The 24,845-nt window shown below is 36.9% G+C and overlaps 1 protein-coding gene across 13 annotated transcripts in view; it reads right to left on the reverse strand.

The window, feature by feature from the left end:
- ATG10 (autophagy related 10) overlaps window positions 1-24,845 on the reverse strand; it is a 225,923-nt gene that overhangs the window by 155,017 nt on the left and 46,061 nt on the right. For 12 of the 13 annotated variants that reach the window (XM_031030903.2, XM_031030902.2, XM_031030904.2 and 9 more), the window contains one exon: window positions 17,207-17,314. The exons of the other annotated variant lie outside the window; for it this stretch is intronic. In XM_031030903.2, coding sequence (XP_030886763.1) covers window positions 17,207-17,314 — 108 coding nt within the window. The remainder of the gene's footprint in view (window positions 1-17,206; window positions 17,315-24,845) is intronic. 13 annotated transcript variants of the gene reach the window in all.

The raw sequence follows: 24,845 nt of genomic DNA on the forward strand, positions 1-24,845 counted from the left end.
TTTTTTTTTTAAAGATTTTATTTATTTATTTGAGAGAGAGAGAATGAGAGACAGAGAGCATGAGAGGGAGGAGGGTCAGAGGGAGAAGCAGACTCCCTGCCGAGCAGGGAGCCCGATGCGGGACTCGATCCCGGGACTCCAGGATCATGACCTGAGCCAAAGGCAGTCGCTTAACCAACTGAGCCACCCAGGCGCCCCACAGTGTCCTTCTAAAAGAGAAAAATCTAGACGTCCATCAGCCAGAAAATATATTATATAAGGGATTTAGAATAAATGAAGGGTGTTCAAAGACTCTCAAGAGGGTCTTCAAAATGAAGCTGCCCGTGAGACATGACGTTAATCACATAATTGAAGGAAAAAAACTCAGCCTGGCTAAGTGCCTATTTACTGAGCTATTTCTGGGTTCAACAAATGAGAAGATCTAAGAGAACAGGTATTTAGGTGTTCCCAAATTACACTTCTCATATTTTTACTACCTTCTTCAAAATTTCTCACAAAGTCACTTCACTGAATTCCAGGAGACATGGATTGCTATGGTCAAGGGGCCTAGGAAAAAAAAAGTCTGATTTTACCCTTTTATTTTCATAAGACAGAAGTTTAATGATTAGGACTGGAAGTCTATCCAAAAAAACCAAACGACTGGCTTAGTTCAGATAGAACCATACCGCATCAAACCAAACTGTAAAACAAAGGAAGTGACCCCATGAATTTGAATTGAATTGCAAGGGTGCAGTCAGAAATAACTGGAGATTCATACAGGACCAATTATAAGGAAAAGCAGAAAGGTGGGCCAATCGAGATGCAAAATTCAGTGTCAGGTTAGAAGAAGTAGGTCAGGAACAGTGAATTCAGATCCCAAAGGGGGTAAGTGAGGTGCTGAGGTTTGGAGGCACGGCCTGACGGGGCTCCCTGGTAGAGAGGAGAAGGCTATAATGGTCTCAGCAATACATCAGATTGCACCCGATATTAGCTCCACCTCACGGTAATGCATATGGGAACTCTTAAACACCTAGCCCCAAGGGTCCCAATATAGCCTTTACACACCTTCCAGAGCCTGATGTTCCTCCAGCAGTGCTCAGAGAAGACAAATGAATGATTACTCCTTACTTATAACTTCTTACATAGGAGATGATCAAGTAACTTCAAAGAGGTAAAATAATCATTTTATCTTCTAAGGTTTCTAGTGTCCTCTTCTTTGGATATAAAAATGTACACTATACTGTCACTGAACATTAAGGTAAAAACTAAAAGGAGGGCAATTATCAATCTAAGAAAGCACAGTGGATAGTGGCTAGACAGAAATGTATATCCTTTGAATAATATAAATCATAAAATGTCAGTATTAAAGACCCTGCAACCAACTGAGATGCTTGGAAAGATTATGATGGAAGAAAAATGATTGTATTACACTCAAGTTAGAAATTCAGTATTTTTCCATTCGTAAAAACTATGATCCCAATGCACCAAGACCTCACTCCATAATAATAATTGATCAAAGGAGAGTTTTCACTGCTTACTTGTATTACAGTCAGTGAAAGATCAGAACCTATAAGAACCTGCCAACAAAATACTCCAGACAAGTACAAAAATCTATGAAGTATAAGGAGTATAGGCTCCACACTAGAAAGAAAAGAAAATCTTACAGCTTTTTCTAAAGCATCAATCAAATCGGAACAAAGTGCCACAGAGACGATTTTGCTTTATGAAGTGCTGGCTTCCTTCAAGGTCATTCATGACGGTGATGCAAAGATGTCTGCAATCTGTGCTTTCAGTCTCAATACTAGAGAACTGCCTAGGGTCCTTACTTAATGAGTTTACTAGCTGAGCTTCATCTTAATAGAAGCAGTTGAGTTCTAAAAAAAAATTTTTTTAATCTCAGCTCAGTGCAGTCTCTCTCACAACTACAAAAAATAATAAACAATACACTTATTACAAGGTAATAAATACTAAGTTAAAATAAATGTGACATCCAAAGGGCCACTAAATATTGGCATGTCAGTTTCTCTCATTGTGCTCTCTCATTATTCATCATTCTGCTTAAAATCTACAAAATATTTACCTTTTAACACTGAACTTTATATTTGTTGCTCTCCTTTCTCCTGAAGACACCATTCATTAACTAAACCTCACATCTTTGAAAGACAATCCAAGTTACAAAGGATATAAGAAGCCTAAACCAATAGATCGTGAAGGAAGATTAGAATTAGGGAGCAGATAAATCTGAAAATGTAGACTTAACCACAAATTTTTTTTAACTATTAGAAAGTACCTGTACCTTCACATTTAAAAAGGAAGGAGACTATTAAGTACTCTCCATATATTTAATATGTTATTCTATTACTATCCTATTGAAGGGGTCCAATTTATTCTATTATTCTATCAATGTGTTTTACTTGATCATGCTGTCTGGCCTTGCAGTGTGGGAGTCATCATGGATGACCACGCATATATTTACTAAGCCCTCTGGTTATACATAAGTAGTTCCATGGTAAACTAGCTTCTCTGAGAATATTATTATAATCAGAGGCCCTCAAAAGGTTCACCACATTTTGCTTTTCCTCTTTTCCTCCTATCACACTCAAAGTATAAGAGTATATGGCCAAGAAAAGCAGGTAAATTCAGAGAGGTTATCAAGGATGACCCCATCCAGGGTCATAGGAGGAGCCAAGAACTTCTATCTCTTTAGGTCTATGTCTACAAAAAAAATCCAAATAACACTGTTGAAAAGAATTTCACAATTTAAACGTGTCATAAAAAACTAAATAATAATACTCATTACAAATAATAATATTCAATGTCAACAATGAAGAAAACCTAGAAAAGCTAAAACAGACCATAAAATGGCAGCAAAACTATTTTTGTTTTCCATACTCTCCTGAGAATTATGTCACTACTTCCTAGGAGTGCTTTATTTCTTTTGGTACCCTTTAACGCAATACCTGATGCTCAGCAGATACTCAAAAGTATTCAGTGAGTGGAAAAAAAGTGAAATAAACTAAAATATAGGCACTAACTCCCTGAGGTTACTGAAGTACCATTTAGTATGTGGAGATAATATTTCACAAATCAATTAAAAGGATAATTAGCATATATGGATTAGTCAACATTCAAAGACATTTTCGTTTTGGTAAAAAAAATTATTTCCCTGAAAATTTTTAATTTATTTACTCCAAATTTACTTTTATTACACTAAGCAATAAACTATATGATAACATAAAGAGATATCTGTAACTAGACATTCTTTTTTAAGATAATTATAGATTAACAAATTCTAAATCTACTAAACTTAACATATAATATAGTATAAAACCTTCAAAATGCAAACTAAATACAAGCTGAATAACTTCCTTAATTACCTCACCCACACTGAAAACATGTAACCTTATTATTTAATGTGGTTGTTGGATATCCACTCACAATGTCCTTTAATTTCTCTCACCTGCATGTTTTCAGGAACTGAAAAAACCCTAGTCCAACCTCTCTATGTTCTCCTATGCAAGTTCTTTATATCTTGCCCTCATGGTATTTCCAAATGTCTGCCTTAAACAAAGAGTCCTTGCTGGCATTGGCTTGTTGCTAGTCAGTATTTAGCTCTCTCTTTCTGTAGCTAAGAGAGAGCAACCATCTGCTTCCCACAGCTTTTCATTCCTATGATAGCTTTCTGCTCTTTCCTCTTCCAACTCAGGAACAGAAAGCAAGAGATAAAACAAAGCATCTTAGGTCCACAACAAGATGCACAACACCCAGGAGAGTTTCCTCCCAATCAGGAAAATGCTTCCTTAGCAACCAAGTTACTAAGGCCAATTAACCTCCTTTCTCTATCAATATTCATTCAATTTACATTAAAGCCCTTTTTGGTTAAGCCCTTCAGTTTTACAATGAGCTTTCTGGCAGAGAAAAAGGTGCTTCTGTCTTAAAGGAGCCAGGCCTTTTCTCCTGAATGTCTGGAAGGGTGAGCTGAACGTAACACAAGCGTTAGGGGATTTCTTAATGTGATGTAAGGGGATGAAAACATAGAAAAGGCACAGAAATTAAGTACACTCAATCAACATATACCTAAAAATTTCAGAGCAAGCAGAGACTGGACACCGTGGAAAATAAGAGACGGAAAAGATGCTTTGTAGCTGCCATTGCTTCATATTTGCCTTAGCTGATTTATATCCCTTCCCACGACCAACAGAGCCCAGGTTACCCCTAAATAATCACAATATCAGTAGAATCCCAGAGAAAAGATGCATGGAAGAGAGGAGCACAGACAGCATAAAAACCGAGAAATTTCCTTTCAGGCAAGAAAGTTAAAAATTGGAACTAGCGAGGAAATAGCACTTCAAAGTCATGAACTATTTCAGCAGTAGTAAGAACTATAACACATTGAAAGAAAAGGAGGTGGTTTTATAAACAACATACAATTGTACAATGATAATTCTCCCCTCTCCAAGATTTCACGCAGTCAGATGGAAGTTACATTTTTTTCTAAGTCTCACAATTACATTATTATACTGTATTCCAGTTAAGGTAAAGAAAACTTGACAAATATTATACAATAGGTAATTAGTTGTCTTCTGATGTTCATTTTCCAGGTCTTAATGAAGCAAAATCCTTTGTTGAATAATTTTAAAGTTTCTTTAAATTCTACATATAATGCAAAATGGAACAACCTGTATATAGCAATTTATAACGGGCACTGTTATAAATCATCCTTTGGCAGTTTTGGTAGCAGCTCTCCAATATCAACATGCAACACCACTGTATCTCAAAACAATCCTTGCTGCTAACAGTCACAACACAGAATTTCAGAACCAGTTTTGTTTTCCACTACTGTCAATTAACCATTGTAGGACTCGATCCCCCTTGCACACATTTACTCTGAAACCGTAAAGCTGCCTTAAGTGGCACTAATAAAAATTAACATTTATTATCCTTGCCCCCATCATCCTATCTGATCCTCATAAACCACCCTGTGAGGCAGGGACTGTTCCCACACCCTTCAACTGTGGACATGTCTGATGTTGAAAAAGAGCAGGGAAAGGAATATAAAAGTTATGAAGCACTGCCCGCAATATGTGTTTTACTTTCCCAGCACTGGCCAGGTGTTTCTTCCATGATATCATTTAATGCACACATCAACCCCGCTTAGGCACAGCCTCTGATTCCCCACCTCCTGACTCCCTTAAGTATTTGGGGCCCGGGTTTACAGATGAGGGATTTGAGGCTCAAGAAGGTTCAAAGTATACAGTTAAAATGAAGGAAAGTTGGGATTTAAAACCAAATTTGCCCAACTCCAAAGCCCTTGCTCTATCAACCACGCTACGCCACCTGCTACCCAAAGCCCATGGCAGCCCCATTACACTACTTTCAGAATCCTTCCCACTAACATTAGCAATCACCAAAAGTCTAGGTAGTATTTTCCAAATGAGAGTCATAAGCCATTAGCAGGTTCTGAAATCAAGCGGTGGGCCTCGACCAGAATTTAAAAAAAAAAAAAAATTAAATACAGCAGAATAGATTAGTAAAGCAGGACATATAAAAACAAATTATTTCATAAAGCTTAGTTTCAAGTATGTGTATGTGGAGTGTACTGGGTCCTGCTGTAAAATGTATGTCTTTTTGTGGGTTTATATCAAAAAGTTGGAATGCCACTGGTCTCAGAGGATACTCTCACATAGAAACAGAACATGAAGAGACTTATCAAGGGACTGGAAACTATTCAATGTTCAGCTTTGTTCACTTAAATAACATCAGGAAACACAAGACAGGAAGTCCCTTCTCAGACAAGACAGAAAAAGGATTACCTAGAATCAGCATAGGAGGAGGATGCTGATTGTATAATTACACACCTCCTTCACAGCAGCTCCAGTCCATCAAGTAGATAGTATGGTTTATTTTTTACAGCACTAATTATGTAATTATCCATAACATTAAATCAGTTCCACCTGATTCAATCTATCACAGGTTTCCTGAAACATTCATTTGTTTATTATTTTTAAAAAGAACACTAAACTACCAATCATATGTTTAAAAAAAAAAAAGATCTTCTGTCAAATAGGACACTTTTGATCCGTTGGGATAAATGGCAATTGAAATTTCATGTTAATATACCTTGGAGCTTCTATAAACAACAGATTTCAGACAAGTATATTCTTGTTTTTCTCTTCATTATTTCATAAAATGCCTATCATACAGCAATAATGTCATATTGCATATTTTCACAAAAAGCTTTTCTATAGAATAAAACTTTCTATAGATTGTTCTTTATAATACTTCTGGTATGCCCTCATTCAAAATGAGTCCCTGAGAAAGTGCTATAAAATAAGTAAGCTATAAATCCTGGACTCAAGGAGCCAGCAGTTGATTAGGGGAGATAACACTAGACACCACAGCTTCCACTCAGCTGCTTGTCATCACCTCTGAGCAAGATATAAATAACCCCAGCTACCAAGCAATACCTTCAACAGCTGTAGAACATCCAGAAAGACTCACCAGATACCCTCAAATAAGCAAGAGACTAAAACAAGGAGAGCTAAGAGAAAGCATTCAAATTATAGACCTCATCTGATTCTCCTTCCCACATATTCATACTACCCCTCCACTCTACCTAACTCCTTAAACTTGTCTGATACACTCAAAACCATTCATCCATGAAATGCAAAGAAGATCCAGCACACTCCAAATTGGTTGCGGTGGTCACTCAGGTCCTCCTCCCTTTTTTCACCACCTAACCTCACTGTAGTCTCCTCTCTGCCTAATTTCAAACCTGTGACACCATCATTCCCTTCACTTTGGGGGGAGGGTGTCAATGTTTGTACTGCACTTCCTGGTATTTCAATCTCAGCTTTCCTTAATAGGTTCTGACTTGGTCTGTCTCTCTGATTCTCAGTACTCCTTACTAACTTGAATGGAAATCCCAGATTCAGGAACCTAACAACACACCAACAACCTGATTAATGCCCTAACATGGACAGCCTACTACTCCTCAGAAGGGGAGATTTAAACAAACCATGCTAAAAACTCTAACTACTTCTCAAACCAATCTAAAGTCTTAACACTCCCACGTTCCATCCAAAATTACTTTTAGTGCAGAGCCCCTCTTGCTTCCCACCACTACCTTCTATACTTACCACCATGTAGATCTCCTACAGCCATTTCCAAGAACCCAAGATGTAATAAGTGGTAAAAAAAAAAAAAAAAAAAAGATACTAGACTCCTCCTGGCAGGTTAATTCCAACACCTTGTGTCACCAAACACGTATGATTTGGAAAAACATTTTTGGAAGTTAGAATCATACTTCAAGAATGTCCAGCATATGGTACAGCTTCTTTCCTAAGTACTGAGAGTCAGCATAGAAACAGAGATTGGTCGATGGGTTCATAAGGCAGCCAGAGGGACAGAGGGACAGATGGAATCCCAGCCCTCAAGTTTCTCACTGCCAGATTCCAACCATGTGTTTTTAAATCAAGCTGACTTGTCAGAATGCCAGCTGTCAAACTGAAAGGCTATGGGCACTTCAGCTTTATTTGAGGTAATTGCCCAAGATCCTGATTAGCTCTATAGTCATGACTACTGATATGGTTTCTCATTTCCAGCCCCACCCTTGTCCTCTGGATTCATCTTTGTTTGCATGAGGTGACCTTCAATACTCCCCCATGGACTCTGATTTAGGGAAGATATTAACCACAGAATAATAGTGAAAATAACCTGTTAGAGAGAATAAAAATAATCCTTTGTCACCAGTATCACAGAGGCAAAAAGGAGAGAGAATTCAAGAAGAAAGGGCTTAGTCAATCACGTCAAATGTTGCAACGTGGTCACACTAGACATGGTGATTACAAGGTAACTAGTAACTTAGAAGAAATCAATTTCCATAGCTTGATTTTGATAGAAGTCAAGAGAAAAAGAGTTGAAGTTGAAAGGAGTGACAAGAAGGAAGGTATTATAGATTACCTATTCAAGAAATCAGGTCGTGAAGCAAAGAGGTGAGACAGGATTATAGAAGAGGATTAAGAAGTGGCAACCTAAGGATGGCATAAAGGTATGCGACCATGGAACTTAGGTGTTGTGGGCATCACTGAGGACGGCAAGGTCAAGATTAAGAAAGAAGGCAAGAGAAATAAAAAAAGGGACTGCTATCTTTGAGGGTCTTGAGACAAAAAGAGTGTACAGAGCAGAGTGTACATTCAGAGGGAGAAAAGTGTAATATAGTTGAAAATAAGGAGGTTTATAAACCGGAGAATTTCATAGTTTGAGATCATCATATATTTTTTCCCTGTTGTTTCACATCTAACAAACCCAAAGGGAGGTTGAGGGTGAACTATTTCATAAATAATTATTGGGAAAAAAGCATTAATCATGTCACTTCCGATTAGTCAGTGGTCATGTTAACTATCTCATCCAAGAGGCATCACTTTCAGATCACAACTACTTTTCTTTTCCTTCAAAATAAGTGAGGGACAAGCAACGAGACCGTAGAGACCACATTTAATGAGTCAGGCTGCTGTACTCTCTGACCCACCCACCAAAGAAGGCATTCTTCAGGCACCCACCTGGATGTTCTCTATGTAACACTGCCAGCTTGACAGCTTCCTACTCCTTCCAACCCATTCTAAGCTATAGCGGAAACAATCCTGTACTCTTTGGGGTCAGCTAGAACTAGATGTGACTTCTCAATGCTTAGCACAAATACAAAAGACTAATAATGTGCTAAGAGCAAAGAATACCTCTAAAACAGTAAATCTGCAAGCACCATATGGAAAAACGTAATTGAAGTTCCCATACCCCATTTACACAATCAAAAACAATAACTATTAAAAACACTTTGACGCCTTACTCTTAAGAGTTTTTTCCCCTTAGCTTTTCACTTTGAAAACCTTTAACACAGTCCAACTTTAAAGTAAGACTATTATTCACCCTTAGGCACAGAAATTCAGAAATAAACTTTAACAAATATTCCTAGCACTTCATTCTCTAAGTACCACTTAATAAATAGACAATAAGTTAATAATGATAAAATATTTATTCTAACATTGCTGACTTTTAGTTAAGTTGGCAGTATATTAGGAGACAGGAAATTCTAGATAGTTCAATCCACAAAAATTAAAATATAGACTATATTAGTTTTTGGCATTTATATGCCAGGCACTGGGCTAGATGCTTCTAAGAACACAGTGGTGATCAGAGTAATCTAACCAGATCCATAGTAGGGTTCGGAACCACTAATCCAGTTTGAAAATGTTTTGTTCTCTCCCTACAAAATAATCCATCTACATTTTTAATAAAGGCCCTTTAATAGTAGGCACTTCAGGTTTTAGTGGAAGAAATATTGAGGGCTATAGAGTCCTATTAATAGGTAGCAATCTACATGTATGTCCCTAGTTCTAAGCAATGGTTCTGTAGTAAAATAATATTCTATACAATAGTTCATCTTTATCTGACAGTTAAAAAAATCCATACAAGCAACTAATTTCATTCAAGTTACCTAGAAAACAACCCTCCAAACATCTGAAGATTATAGTTCACCATGAGATCACACATTTCCATTGTAACATTCAATTTCTTTAGAGTATATGACAACACTGTTTTTGAGCCCTGCATAGGAAATTATGCTAATGCATATTTCTTTCACTCCAGAAAATATTTTTTTTTAAATTAACCTTTTCAATTTAACTAAGATTTAGACAATGTATCCCTTTACACACATGGCGTTTCCACTGGCTTCAAAAAAAAAAAAAAAATCAAAGGGGGAGAAATACAAAATAATGGTTTCACTTTCATTTATTTTAGATTCAATTATAAAATCAAGATATCCTGCTCAGAAATTCTCCATGAAAAAAGACCCACATAAAGTTTGAAACTCTCTATCAATCCATTAAGTATGTATTTTTAAGGTATTTCATGAAAAGCATCTCAAACTCATTAAAAGAAATGGGAGGAACATGTAATGAGAACAATTAAAGTAATACATTAAGTGTCCTTCCTCAGAAACAACTGGTTCTTGTTAGACCTTTACAACTGAACATAAGCATTCCACATTGAAAGCCTGTCAGATTTTTATACAGAAATACCAGTTCAATATTCTCTCAAGTACACATCTATGGCTAGAAATAATCTTACTTTTGATTTAAAAAAACCCCTCAATATTAGAACTATACATGAAGAAAACTTTCTGATGTGCTGCTGAGTTAAAATACAATGAATATATTAGGTGCCTTTATGAAAGCTTTTTTACTAGCTTGATAAAAAGGAATTAGTTATCTACCTGAATTGATTCAACTTGATTTCTCTCAAAAAAAACAGATTCTCTCTTTGCTCTGCCAAGGAGAACAGAGCACAGAGAATTTCAAACATAGAAGTAACCTTAAGAAGCCATTTAGGTTATAGGTTCTCAATGAACCTAATACACTCTCTGAATTTTGCAAAGTGATATTTATTCAGGTACCAAGGGCCTAGAGAAAAAAGAAGAGTCAGGAGAATGTGAAACATTTCCCTGTAAGATTCCCTGGCTTCACAAAAGAACTCTAAGTTGCTTTAATAGCACTAAGATTTCATTAGATCAAACAGTTTTAGTGCTACATCTTTATATGTAGTTTCTGATGAGTTCTAAGAATAAGTTAACACTTCTGTCATATGGTAAAAAAAATATAATTTGCATAAAAATACTATATCTAGTGCAATAATCCACAATTTTATTAGAGTTGCAAATCCTAATCAGTCCTGATTGGTTTTGAGAATGTCCTATACTCTCCACTCTCAAATACCACATCACTCTATGGCATATATTTACACTCTAAATTAAATAAAACAAAGATTTGCTTTGTCTTTTAACTTTTTCAAAATACCTCAAGAAAAACACAGAGGTGGGATTGGGTCTGCTGTATTAATAGTTATTTTCTTTTAAAACCCATTTATCTATCAACATTAGATTCATCATAGCAATAAATACTGAATGACTACTATACATGCTTCCATTTGCGTCTACACACATTAAATATAAAAGACTTCTGGCATTTTAACAATGCTTTAATAATTACATTTCAAATACTGGGGAAAATCATGCTTATTACTCATCATTTACATTTACCAACATGTTTATACTTTAGTCTAAAAATAGCAGTTGCTTTACAGAAAAACTGTTAACACTAACTGAGAACTGTGGCTTGTCATTTATTCCATTACTAAAAAAACAAAAACAAAAACAAAAAAAACTCTACAATATTCTGACATAGTCTATTTTGGACATACAAAATAGAACTCATCATCGAAGCCACTTAATAAAATCCTTAGGGCAAATGAGTATATCTGAAGACCTGGTTACCTCAGAAGATCATCATTCTCTTGAATATGTTCTTTTGGCAATTGAGATCATCTCCAGTTACTGATTCTCGGCTTTATGCTTCAGGGAATTTATGATAGGTTGTTTTTGTGGGGGCTCTCTATAATATTCTACCTGCCCTGGACTAAGGAAAGTGCCAGTTAGTGAACTACAAGGCCCTAGGACAAAAAATCCTTTTTCCAGTAGCATACTATTGCTATTTTTATGACTCTATCATTTTCATAGTTTTAAAAAATGTAATCTGAAGGTACAACCTGAGGCTCTAAAGTAATGAAGATAGTAAATGAATAAATAAAATATGCTCCACACCCATCTCTGATACCTCTTCAAGAGGTAGAAATGGAACTTTAGCAATCTAACTTTAGAAGAATCCAAACTTCAATAATACAAAAAATAACTGACCAACTTAAAATAAATATATATAGGTATCTGAAATGAATTAATTAAAGGGCAAAATCTGGGCATCTCCATTCTACGAAAATGATTCAGAATTTCATAAATGAAGAAGTCAGAGATAAAACGAAAATGCAAAGCAATGTCAGCCAGACAATTCTTTCTATAGGAAAGAATTTCTCAGATATTTTCCTCTTCTAAGCATGCACTGATCATTTTTACTACTGATTATTAACAGTCAATACTCATGTTGAATATTCATCTCACTGTTTCCTTTTATTAAGAGTGGTTTAATGCTATACATGATAGAAAACTATCACTTGAGAGAGAGAGTGCGCATGCACAAGCAGGGGGAGCAGCAAGCAGAAGGAGAGGGAGTGACACTAGTCACTGCAGTCTTTATTAGCCAATGAGTTCATCTAGAATCTTACAAAATATTTTTAAAGTTTAGCAGTTATTTTGCAATAATATACACATATCATTTTAAAGGTTAATAATGACAAATTTTCATCAAATATTTGTCTAATTGAGATAAATGGCTTGTATTCCCACTTCCATTCTTAAATTATTATTTAATTTATATAAGTAAGGCTTCAATAAGGACTTTCACAATAAACTCATATTTGTTAAAGCAGACCAATTATTAAATGTTTTTACTATTGTTAAATAAATGATCAAATCTTAATTTATCTAAGAAAAGTATTCAGGTAAATCCAAAAAATCATAAGGTGATAAAGTGAAGTATTATACCAATATACATTCACGGAAATAAGTGTTACATAAGATATTTCAAGGACCAGAGTTGATTACGTTGGGTCCTGGTGAAAATAGTCATTCATATCAAAGATTTTAAATTGAGGCAATGGATTTCTTTCAGTCACTGCTAAAGAAAATAGCTTGTCCAAAAACTGCCAGAGTCTTGGTTGTAATTTCACTAACTCAGAAATGTCACAAGCAAATCTTACTAACTACTCTCAATAAATGTGTTATCTAATATGATTAAACTATAAGAATTCCTGTTCCCCCAAACCAATACTAAAGAATACCCCAATAAATTTAGTAGATTTCTGAATATCATCTCATTCTTTTAACTGTCATTTTGAATTCTATGTTAAAAATTCAAAGAAGGTATAGATTATGATTCTCACAAATTACTTCACTTATATATTCCATTATATTTTGCTTTGATTTTAAAAATCCTGTGATCAGGGTGTCTGGGTGGCTCAGTCGGTTAAGTGTCTGCCTTCGGCTCAGGTCATGATCCCAGAGTCCTGGGATCGAGCCCTGGTTTGGGCTCCTTGCTCAGCGGGGAGACTGCTTCTCCCTCTCCTTCTGCGTGCTGCTCCCCCTGCTTGTGCATGCGCACTCTCTCTCTCAAGTGAATAAATAAAATCTTTTAAAAATAAATAATTAAAAATAAATAAATAAATAAATATCCTGTGATTATTACATACCATTGTAGATAATATTACAGTCATAAAAATAATGAATCCAGCTATCTTTCTACAATCAAGAAGGCTGATTCTGGTTAGAACAAGGAAGTGAGCTGATTTCCCACATTATACATGGCCAAATTAAAAAAAAAACAAAACTGAAACAACTATTAGCAGAATATCTTTAAATTGGAAATGCAGAGATATGGAACTTTTTGGGCTTTAAATTTGAAAGAGAATTCAGCGGTCCCCTAGGTTAGTCTTCTATACAATGCAGGACTCCTTTCTTTAATAATAGAGGCTAGGTTACAGGGTGGTGGCCTAAGGACAATCTGCAGCCCATAAGTATAGTCTACATGACCTCCACAGCTTTTGTTTTGTTTTGTTTTAATTAAGCCAATGCACAAAAATCCAGATCTGTGCCTCGTCTTTAAAATCCACATGGAGCTGCATGTCTGCTGCCCTATTGGATGAGTCGTGCTTTCTCCACTTCTCCACTGCACTTCCCATCATTCCACTTCACTCACTCATCATCTGCCTTGTGTTTTAAGCATCCAAGCATTTCAGTAAATGACCACTCACTGTATTCACTCTGTTGATGAACATCATCATGAAAGGGGAGGCAGCATACAACTTTGCAAGGTGACCAACTTCACTGTAGGCATCACTAAACATTAGAGAGAATTATCCAGAATAATTTCCAAACACAAACTGGTTTTATCCTCAAAAACAAAGTAAACTTATTATTCTCTCTTCCACAGAACAGGCTTCTAGGTATCTGAAGACAACCAACTTTCCTAGGTCTTCACTTCCAGTTTAACATCTCCAGAGCCCCCAAATATTCCTCATAGCAATGTATGCAAGCCTACCTATGGCCCCTGGGATGCTTCTCATCATGAATGAATTCTACTTATGATAAATATTCTATTTATTATGATTTTCCAACTCTTACTTGTGTGTTTATTATATATTCTAGTTATCAGTGTTCTTCACATGTAATATTGTAATATTTCCTTGATCTAGATCAATGGTTCTCAAACTTTTTGGCCTCAGGACCCGTTTTCACATTTAAAATTCATTGAAGATCCCAATGAGCTTCTGTTTAATAGAGTTTATCTATTGACATTCACTGTATTAGCAGTTAAAACTAAAATTTATAAAAGTATATTTATTAGTTCATTTAAAATACATGTTAACATAATGGCATACTTCTATGAAATATTTCTTTGAAAAATAAACACATTTTCCAAAACAGCATTGTCTCCCTCCTTGCATCTAAATACAGAACTTAGGGGCGCCTGGTGGCTCAGTCATTAAGCGTCTGCCTTCGGCTCAGGTCATGATCCCAGGGTCCTGGGATCGAGCCCCGCATCGGGCTCCCTGCTTAGCGGGAAGCCTGCTTCTCCCTCTCCCACTCCCCCTGCTTGTGTTCCTGCTCTCACTATCTCTCTCTCTGTGTCAAATAAATAAATAAAATCTTAAAAAAAAAAAGAGAACCTGCCTCTCCATTTAAATAAATAAATACATACATACATACATACAGAACTTAAATATATATTTTCCTGTAGATCCCGTTTTGTTGGTTTCACATTATTCTTTGGTAGTGGACACTGTTGATGCCCATTCTAGCTCCCCTTCAGACCAGTGCACCCACCTCCACTTAGCTGTTTTGATTGTTAGCTGATAACACACAGAATTACTCAGTAACACTGGAGCCACCTGGCTTGGGAAATTATGTGCACCTCCACTTCATCCAATGACTGAATGATAAGCCAGTAACTACCACAGAGTACAAAAGACCCATCCCAATGACACAAAGTGGAACTAATTCTGGGTGTAGTTTGTGCTCCAGAGCTTCCCATGGGATCAGACCCAAGTTCGTTTCTAGCGGAGACCACGTTCTTCCTTAGTTTTTATCCCTTGTCTTATTCTGCTTGTCACTCTCTTTCTTCTAAGAGCTCATCCATAACAAATCACTTGAACAGGCAACTCCATTTCAGGCTCTGCTTCTGGCAAACCCAACCTGAGACATCTTTCATCCCACCAAGATTATTGTAATATCAACTCTGTCATATATCATATTAACTAACTATCTCAGCTGTACAGCATCTCAAATATGCTAAGCATTCTATCATAGAGCAATGCAGTGGTTCTCAAAATGTGATCCCTGGACCAGCAGAAGCAGTAGTGTTCGGGAACTTGTTAGAACTGCAAACTCTGAGGCCCTATTCCAGACCTACTGAATCAAAAATGCCATCATAGAGATGTGCCATAATTAACCAATCCATTATTGTATACATTTCAGTAGTTTCCATTTCTTCCTAGTATAAATAATGTTGAGATGAATGCAGGTAAATCTCTGTGTACATTTCTAATTATTCTATGAGTATTTGTCTGCAATCTACTTCGAGGTAAAAGTATTAAATCAAAAAATAAGATGTACTGATAGATGAAGGACAGACATATAATAAAGCAAACACAGCAAATGTTAATGGTAGAATCTAGGTGATGAGTATATGGATATTGACTTCAAAATTTTTGCAACTTTTTCATGTTTGAAATTTTTTAGAAAATGTTTAAAACGAAAAATGTTGAAGAGATTTCTATTTTATGAGGTTAATTCCTAGAACTGGAATAAATTGTTCATAGTATGTGCCCATCTTTATACTGTGTGAAGTTAAAACATCAACCAAAAAGTGTCAGTTCCCTCACTGTCAACACCACTTTTTAGTGCTTTTCAATCTCTGCCAACTTGTTAGGCATAAACTGGTAATTCATCTTTTAAATCACCATTTTCATGTGCATTTTTTAAGTTAATATATAATGAATTGAAAAGCTTCCTAACATGCTTGGCCTCAGATTTGATGTTGGCTATTTGAACTATGAAACAGTAACCAGGATTTGAGTTGCCACCCAGGGGCACTTAGCTTATTACCAAACACAATACCCTCAAGAATAACTTGCAAACTGAATTACATTGGCAAGAGTTACTTTAGGCCAGTGTCATATATGGGGGGGGGGAGCTAATGCTGGATTGCCAAATGGGACTGATTTAACAGGTCCTGAGAAAGGGCTCTTCCTTCACAAGAAAAGTGTCCTCTCCCACTTACCAGGATGCTCAGAATTCCAAGCATTAGTATTTTCTTCCTTTGTGTTGAAACAATTAGATCTCCACCAATTCCATTTTAGAATTCAAGTATTTTACTTCAGAATGGGCTCTACAAAATTATGGTGATTATATCCATAGGATGGAATGCAATGAAGCCATTTAAAAAGAACTATGGAATTCTACATTTGCTGACATGGAAAGATCTCCATGATATATGACTTGTTCATTGCAAAAAAAGAAAAGTATGTATGTTTCTATATAATAGAAAATGTGTGGAAGGATATTTACTAAAATATTAAAAGTGGCTATCTCCAGTTAAAGGACATATGGGAGTTTTTATACTCTTTATATATGTCTTTATTGTTTACTTTTGCAATGGATATATTAAAATTTCCTTACTAACAATAACAATACAAGAAGGCTATTTGCATTTTGATAAAAATAAAATTGAAAGTATCCCAGAAAACCACTAAGCCATTATCACCTTATTAAAATTTAATTTACCAAGATTTTCAAGTCAAGGTTGAAGTCCCCTAAGGAATAAGACCCAGGTCCAGCATATTTTAAAGGGCATAGGAGGAAACAGTTAAAGGCAGACAGACTAGGCAGAAGTCTCCAGCCATGTATTAATCAGCTGAGGGACAGATCTGTGTTGTCCTGGGAGGATTTCACTGGAGAAAAATCAACAGGCAACGGAAGGCAACAGTGGTCTTCAGATCCACAGTCTGTATTGACTCAGAGTGGATCTTAGCTTTACCACAATTCCTGCTTTCAATATTATAGAAGAAAATACCCCCTAACCAATGATGTTCAATTCTCCCCCTAGAGCAGGCCCAGGATCCAATGCCAGTCATTTTTTTCAAATATATATTTAACAGATTTAAATTGCTTCATTTATACTTCACAAAGACTGGAAAGGAGAATATGATACAGTAAACCACTTACCTCCGTGGGAAGACATGTCTGTACATGGGCAGATGTTCCCAGATGTGACACCACTGTCCCAGGTTTAATTTGAAAATATGTTTTGCACATGTAGCCTTCAGAACAATCCTGTGTTCCACATGAAGAATACATAAGAAAATGCCAATTATTTTTAGAATTCATCATATTAAGAACTACGGTTTCTCATAAATTTCAAACTGAGTAATAAAAAACTAAGTATATTAAATGATATGAGATATAATATGGATAAAGAAACTCATCTGATAAACCCTGCACATAGTAGGTACTCATTGAATAGCAGTTTTAATCCCCTACCTTTCTTACTTATTAATGGTGTTTCCCCTTCTCTTAGGTATCCCCCCTCCTTTTTCTTCCAAGCAGTTCATAGCACATAAGTCATGGGGCAAAACCTCAGGTTTGCAGCTGTTAAGAAGCATTTAAACTGGGGTGCCTGGGTGGCTCAGATGGTTAAGCGTCTGCCTTCAGCTCAGGTCATGATCCCAGGGTCCTGGGATCGAGTCCCGCATCGGACTCCCTGCTCAGCGGGGGGCCTACTTCTCCCCTCCCTCTGCTTCTCCCCCTGCTCATATTCTCTCTCTCTCTCTGTATCTCTGTGTCTCGAATGAATAAATAAAAAAACCTTTAAAAAAAAAAAAAAGAAGCATTTAAACTTATAGAAATACTTTGTCACATATTAATATTGATTTCATGGCCTATATAGAAAGAGAGATTTAAAGAGGACTTGCAACAGATCTTGAAGCTAAAAGGGACTTTCCATTTTAATTTCTTGTTCAAGGCAAGATCTCCATTACAACATCACACGGAGGTAACTGTGCAGCACCTGCCTAAGCACTTACAGGAACCTTTGCTTTACCCCTTTATATGACCACCACCTCCATTTTGGTACATGGTACATAGTTCAATGAGAAAATATTATCTTATATTGCACTGAAATGTTTCTCTTTAACCTTAACTCACTGGTTTTAGTTCTGTCCTCCAGAGTCTAAACTCTTGTCCACAAAGCCATTTTTCATAGATTTGAAGACAATTAGCACCATTTTCAAATGTTCCATAGAAGATATGATTTCCGAGCCTTTCACCAGTTGTATTTCTCACTTCTTTCCTATAGTTGCTCTTAAATACACTTATGTTTATCTAATTGTGGTCAGTTCCATTTTTTAAAAAGCAAAACTTGGTTGAATTCAATAAAGTCATGTATAAAAATATAATACTTCCTCATACACATACTCACATATTAATGAATATTATTAATTCTCCACGAAATTGTCACTGTTAACACTCAAATTTTAACAGAATTTAAATAGTTATAACTAAGGAAATGTGATTATTTAATCTGATGCAGTAACAAAAGTACAGAATAGCATTCCAACTAAAACCATTCATAACTCACTTAAATAATTTTACTAAGATTCAAAAATTCAGTTTTTAACTACACAATAAGAAAAGAAAAATTTTATAGTGTTTGTGAGTGATTTAATATTGAATTTATTTTTTTTAATTCGTGTCATGCCAGGGCACCTGGGTGTCACAGTCGGTTAAGCGTCTGACTCCTGGTTTCGGCTCAGGTCATGATCTCGGGGATGGTGAGACCAAGCCCTGTGTCAGGCTCTGTGCTCAGCATGGAATCTGCTTAAGACTCTCTCTCCCTCTCCCTCAGCCCCTCCCTCCTGCTCACTCTTTCTCTAAAATTAATAAATAAATCTTTAAAAAAATTGTCTCATGCCAACTATGTAAGAGCATTGGATTTTAGGTAACTGTACTGGGTTGAATAATGTCCCTTCACAACTCATGTCCCCCTGGAACCTGTGAATGTGACCTTATTTGGGAAACAGGGTCTATGCAAATGTAATAAAGTGAAGATGAGGTCATACTGGGATAGGGTAGACCCTGAATCCAATATGAGTAATTTCCTTTTAAGAGGAAAATTTGGCTACAGAGACACAAACACACAAGGGAGAAGGCCAGGGGAAGATAGAAGCACAGACTGAAGTGGTGCATCTATAAGACAAAGAATGCCAACAATGGCCACCAACCACCAGAAGCTAGAAGAGGCAAAGAAAAGTTCTTCTCTAGAGCCTTTAGAGGGAGCATGGCCCCGTAGACACCTTGATTTTCAACTCCCAACCTCCAGAACTGGAAGAGAATAAATTTGTTTTAAGTCATTCAGTTCATGGCACTTTCTTATGGTAGCTCTAGGAAACTAATACAGGAACTACATTTTCTAAGAACTCTGGCAGCACCTTTACAATGCCTCCCAGTTAACTGGGCTGACATCCCACCAGCACTCACCAAAGAACCCTGCTGGTTGGTCCTGATCAGTACCAGTTCTACTGGCTGGACCCAACTTATTCTGATTGGTTGATGCCCCTGCCACAGATTGTTAAATATTTAAATACCCTTCCTCCCTGTAACGTAAGCTATCGGGTAACCAATACTATCACCTTTAAAAGTATTTTATTTTGGGCGCCTGGGTGGCTCAGCCATTAAGTGTCTGCCTTCAGCTCAGGTCATGATCCCAGGGTCCTGGGATCGAGCCCCACATCGGGCTCCCTGCTCCGCGGGAAGCCTGCTTCTCCCTCTCCCACTCCCCCTGCTTGTGTTCCCTCTCTCACTATGTCTCTCTCTGTCAAATAAATAAAATCTTTAAAAAAAAAAAAAAAAGTATCTTATTTTATTTATTTATTTGAGAGAGAGAGCACAAGAGCTTGAGCAGGAGGAGGGGCAGAGGGGGAGGGAGAGAATCTCAAGCAGACTCTGTCCCAGAGTGGAACCCATGGGAGTTTCAGTCTCACAACATCCAGAACATGACCCAAGCAGAAACCAAGAGTCCCACGCTCAACTGACTGAGCCACCCAGGCACCCCAATACGATACATTTTGTAGATGGAATTATTGTTTTAAATTCTAGCTCTGCATCATCCAAATGCAAAGCATACCTGAGGGCCCTCAACCACTGAAATCTTTGTATCTAGACAACATAAATGACTTTTAATATTGGCTTAAACTGAGAAAGATATATGTAGGGATTGTAGTTGTTGCTGTTGCTTTTTACACCGGGTATCTATTTCCGCTTCTTCTGAAACAGTAGCTAATTTTCTTCTAAGGAATCATTCCCTTCCCCCTATCAGTGTGGACATGGCCCCCTACTACAGGAATGATCATAATACTCTGAACTGGCCAGTAAGAGCATCAGTCCTGCTGGCCTCAGAGACTCAGGACGGTAAAAAAATCTACTCAGGGCCAATGAAACACAGTTCAGGACTTGGATTAGGGGATAGGGGAGGATATTCTCTTTTCTACTGGATTTGAACCAGGAAGATAAAGCCTTGGCATTTTTGGCCGCCATCATGTAATCAAATGGAGCCTGAGAATGAAGCCAGTGCAGAAAGCAGTGCATGAGATGCAGAAAGACCAGATCTTGATGACACTGTTCACACCAACCATACCTAAAGCTAGTTCCACGCTCAAATTTTTCAGTTACATGGCCCCAAAAAGTCCTTTCTTGACTTCACCCAATTTGGATTGGGTTTTCTGTCACTTGCAACTAAAATAATCTTTCTATAAAATGACCTATGTTATTTTATTAGTTTAAAACTAGATGAGATTTTCCTACTGTTGAGAATGAGCCTCCTATGACCACAGAAAGAGTCTCTTAAACAATAAAATAGTTTGACTCGAATGAATAAACAAACTACATGATTTCTACTGTATTATATGATTACTTTCATTATAATAGATAATCAATAGCTGATTATATAGAAGATTTGCCAAATATAGTAAAGCCATAAAGGTAGGTGATTGTGAGACAAAAAGTAAAAACAGTCTGCAATTTAAAAATAATCTAGCTATAGAGGAAAAAAAACCTCAGGATATTCAGAGAAGAGTTAGAACTAAACTGTGTACTGAATCTGATTCATCAAATTAGAGCAACTATTCTATTTCATGAGCACTGATCATACAACTTCTTCTTAAGGCAAACTATAATTTAGTAAAACCCTAATTACAAGGCAAAATACACTTCCTTTGACATCAAGAGGTTAAGTCCAAAATTCCTATGCACCTATGTTATAAAATCTAAATGTATTATCTGATCTCTTTTCCAATGAATTAAGATAGAGAAATATGTCATTTTTAATATTACTTATAATTTAAGGGATTTTATTTCTATTTTAGGTAATTTCTGATGCTACTTATTAGTGTCTATAGGGAAATGCACAAGGGTTTTTGACTCAGCCTCTATCTGGTCACAGTAATTTTCTTTTTGGTATCAATCTCTCAACAGTCAAAATTAGCCTTGAAAAATTAAAAATAGAAAAAAAAAAAGTTTATAGCAACTTAGCTTCCTTTCAAACATTTACTTCCATGAAAGTAGGCCTTTCTCCTACACTGTTTTAATTTAAGGCAGAAAAATATGTTTTGTTCTTCACTGTTTTGAAGGTTGTTTTTGTAGAAACAAGCAAACATAAAAGCATGAGAACTGCCCCCTGAACTAGCACTACAGTCCATCTGGCCCAATAAATGATAATTGACTCAAATCTCGACTGACTTTTCTGGTAGACTCTCAACTCTAGCTTCCCTGCATTCTTTCTGTACTTATGATAGCTTACAATTCAACGTTGTTTTCTTTCATTTTGGGGGGCGCCTGGGTGGCTCAGTCGGTTAAGTGTCTGCCTTCAGCTTAGGTCCTGATCGGGATCAAGCCCCATGTCAGGCTGCCCGCTCAGTGGGGAGTCTGCTTTTCTCTCTCCCTCTGTCCCTCCCACCACTTGTGCTCTCTCCCTGTCTCTCAAATAAATAAAATCTTTAAAAAAAAAAAAGTTTTCTTTAATTTTTTAACATGTGTTAGTTTTATTTCCCCCAATCAATCCAAAGTTAGGGCCTAGGCCCCAGGCTCTGGGGAAGAAAGGGTCCTAACTACAGAGTCTAGTTCCACATAAAAACCTGGTCCCTGGTCCCTGGTCCCTAGTCCCTGAAAACACCCTGGACCAGAACAGGAGAGGTAGGAACAAGGGGAACCTTACAATTTATCCAGTTCAACCCTCTCGTTTTAGAGATAAGAGGGTGAAGGACTGACGTACTTTTTTTTTTTTTGCTTAAATAATTTTTTTAAATTTTTTATTGTTATGTTAATCACCATACATTACATCATTAGTTTTTGATGTAGTGTTCCATGATTCATTGTTTGTGCATAACACCCAGTGTTCCATGCAGAACGTGCCCTCTTTAATACCCATCACCAGGCTAACCCATCCTCCCACCCCCCTCCCCTCTAGAACCCTCACTTTGTTTTTCAGAGTCCATCGTCTCTCATGGTTCGTCTGGACTGAAGTACTTTTAAGAGACTTGTCTTACAGCTAAATGGGGGAAGTGCTGGAGGTAGAAAGCAGACCTCTTGACCCAATGCTCTTTCTACCACACTAAGCAATTCTGCCAGAGTCCGGATCACGGCAGAAACATGTTTACTGATTCTCACGGAGTGGTGTAAGTCCACGCTTTGCACAGAGTAAAACAAACTGAAGCCATTCAAGTATAGGTCTGGGGACCAGCAGCCTCCTTGTCACCTGGGAGCTTGTTAGACAGGCAGAATCCCAAGCTACACCCCAGACTCCCTGAATCAGAATCTGTATTTAACAGGATCCCAGATGATTTGTGTGCACACTAGGAAGCACCGAGGCAATGTGCACTGCAACCTCTGACTCAAAGGCATTGCAAACTGATTACATTAAACAGTGCTTCTCACCCCTAGCCGGGGTCCCCCTCAGACCAGTGAAGTCACAATCTTCCTGTAGTGTAGACTCTACAGGAAGCCAGGGTTGAGAACTACTTTACTTAATTCACTGAAGTTGCCATTTTAAACTCTGAGAACAGAGTCAGCCAAGTAATCCATAGCTGTCTCAGGAGAAATGGCCACAAACAACTCCCAACCTCCAGGAATACCGTGGCTCGCTTGGAGCTCTCCATATGCTGAACTGGCCTCTGAATTCTCAGCTTGAGTGAATTCTCATCTTCACAGTACCAAGACTGCTTTTTAGGTGGTCTTCATGACCACCTCAAACCCTGCTTTCTGGCAACTTGCCCAGCTTTGACCCAAGCCTCTGTAACTGCCATTAATCTCATAACTTAAAACCACCGCTGTGCCATGTCCAACTACACTTCAGCCATCAGAACTCCATACTGCCCATCCACAACAAAAGCAGGTTGCTTCACTATGTCACTGTAGAAGAGAAATAATAGGAAATGTCACCACTAATGGAAAAAAGAACACTCCCTCCTCTCAGTCAAAACTCAAGTTATCTACACAGAATACCTTTCACCTTACAACAAAACAAGGAAGAAAGACCTAAACGAGAAAAACAATACCATCAATGTGCTAGATGAAAACACAGGAATATACATATATAATTTCATACTTATATTTATATATGTATTTTAAAGATATTTTAAAAACAGATAAAAACCCCACAGTCATAATAAAATTTTGATAATTTCTACCCCATGGAAAAAAATCTTAACACCATAAAGTTAAAAGACAAATAACAAAATGTGAAAAACAGATTTGTAGCCCATATCATAGAAAAGGACTAATTTTGTTAGTATATAAATAGTTTTAATTTCCCCAATGTATTAGTAGTTCCAATAAACCAGTAAGAAAAAGACCAACTGGGCACCTAGGTGGCTCCGTCGGTTAAGCAGCTATCTTCAGTTCAGGTCACGACCTCAGAGTCCTGGGATCAAGCCCCACATCGGGCTCTCTGCTCAGCGAGGAGTCTGCTTCTCCTTCTCCCTCTGCCCCTCCCCCCTCACTCGTGCACTTGCTCTCACACACTCTCTCTTTCTCAAATAAAAAAAATCTTTAAAAAATAAAAAAAAAATAAAATAAAGAGACCAACAGTTCAACAGGAAAATGAGCAACGATATAAAGAGTTCACTAAAGAGGAAGTACATATGGATATTAACCATATAAAAATAAACCTGTTTTACTCATAAGATATATTACCCATAAGAAAAATGCAAATTAAAACTATGTGATACCATTTTTTTACCTATCAGATTGGCAAAGATCAAAAGCACTGTATTGTGTGTAGAAAAAATACACAGGCACTGTCATACATTGCCACGGGCAGGATAGTTTAAATTAATGTAACTTCCCTGGGGAACAAGTTGGCAATAACTATCCAAATTAAAAATGCACATATCTTCCACCCAGAAATCCATCTTACAGATACAGTTGCACATGCAGGAAATAAAATTCATGCAATGATACGTACAAAGTATTGCTTTAATAGCACTCTATTGGAAACAACCTAAATGTCTATCAATGAAGTTAAATTATGGTATATCCAAATAATGGAATGTTATGCAGCCGTAAAAAATTAGTAAGTTCTATAAGTATTGACATGGAATAATAACTAAGATAGATCATTAAGGGGAAAAATGTGCACAAAAGTATGCATGTATGTATATTATGCTACCATTTATTTAAATACAACTGCATGTGTTAGTGTGTGCACTGAATATATCTGGAAGGATACCCAAGACACTGGTATCATTGGTGACCTCTGAAAGTTTGGGTGAGGACAGTGGAAGGTTAGAAAGGAAACTTACTTTTTTAGGGCACA

This window comes from Leptonychotes weddellii, chromosome 7, assembly GCF_054177405.1.
Source record: "Leptonychotes weddellii isolate Sample4059 chromosome 7, ASM5417740v2, whole genome shotgun sequence".
In the NCBI taxonomy this organism is placed as follows: Eukaryota; Metazoa; Chordata; class Mammalia; order Carnivora; family Phocidae; genus Leptonychotes; species Leptonychotes weddellii.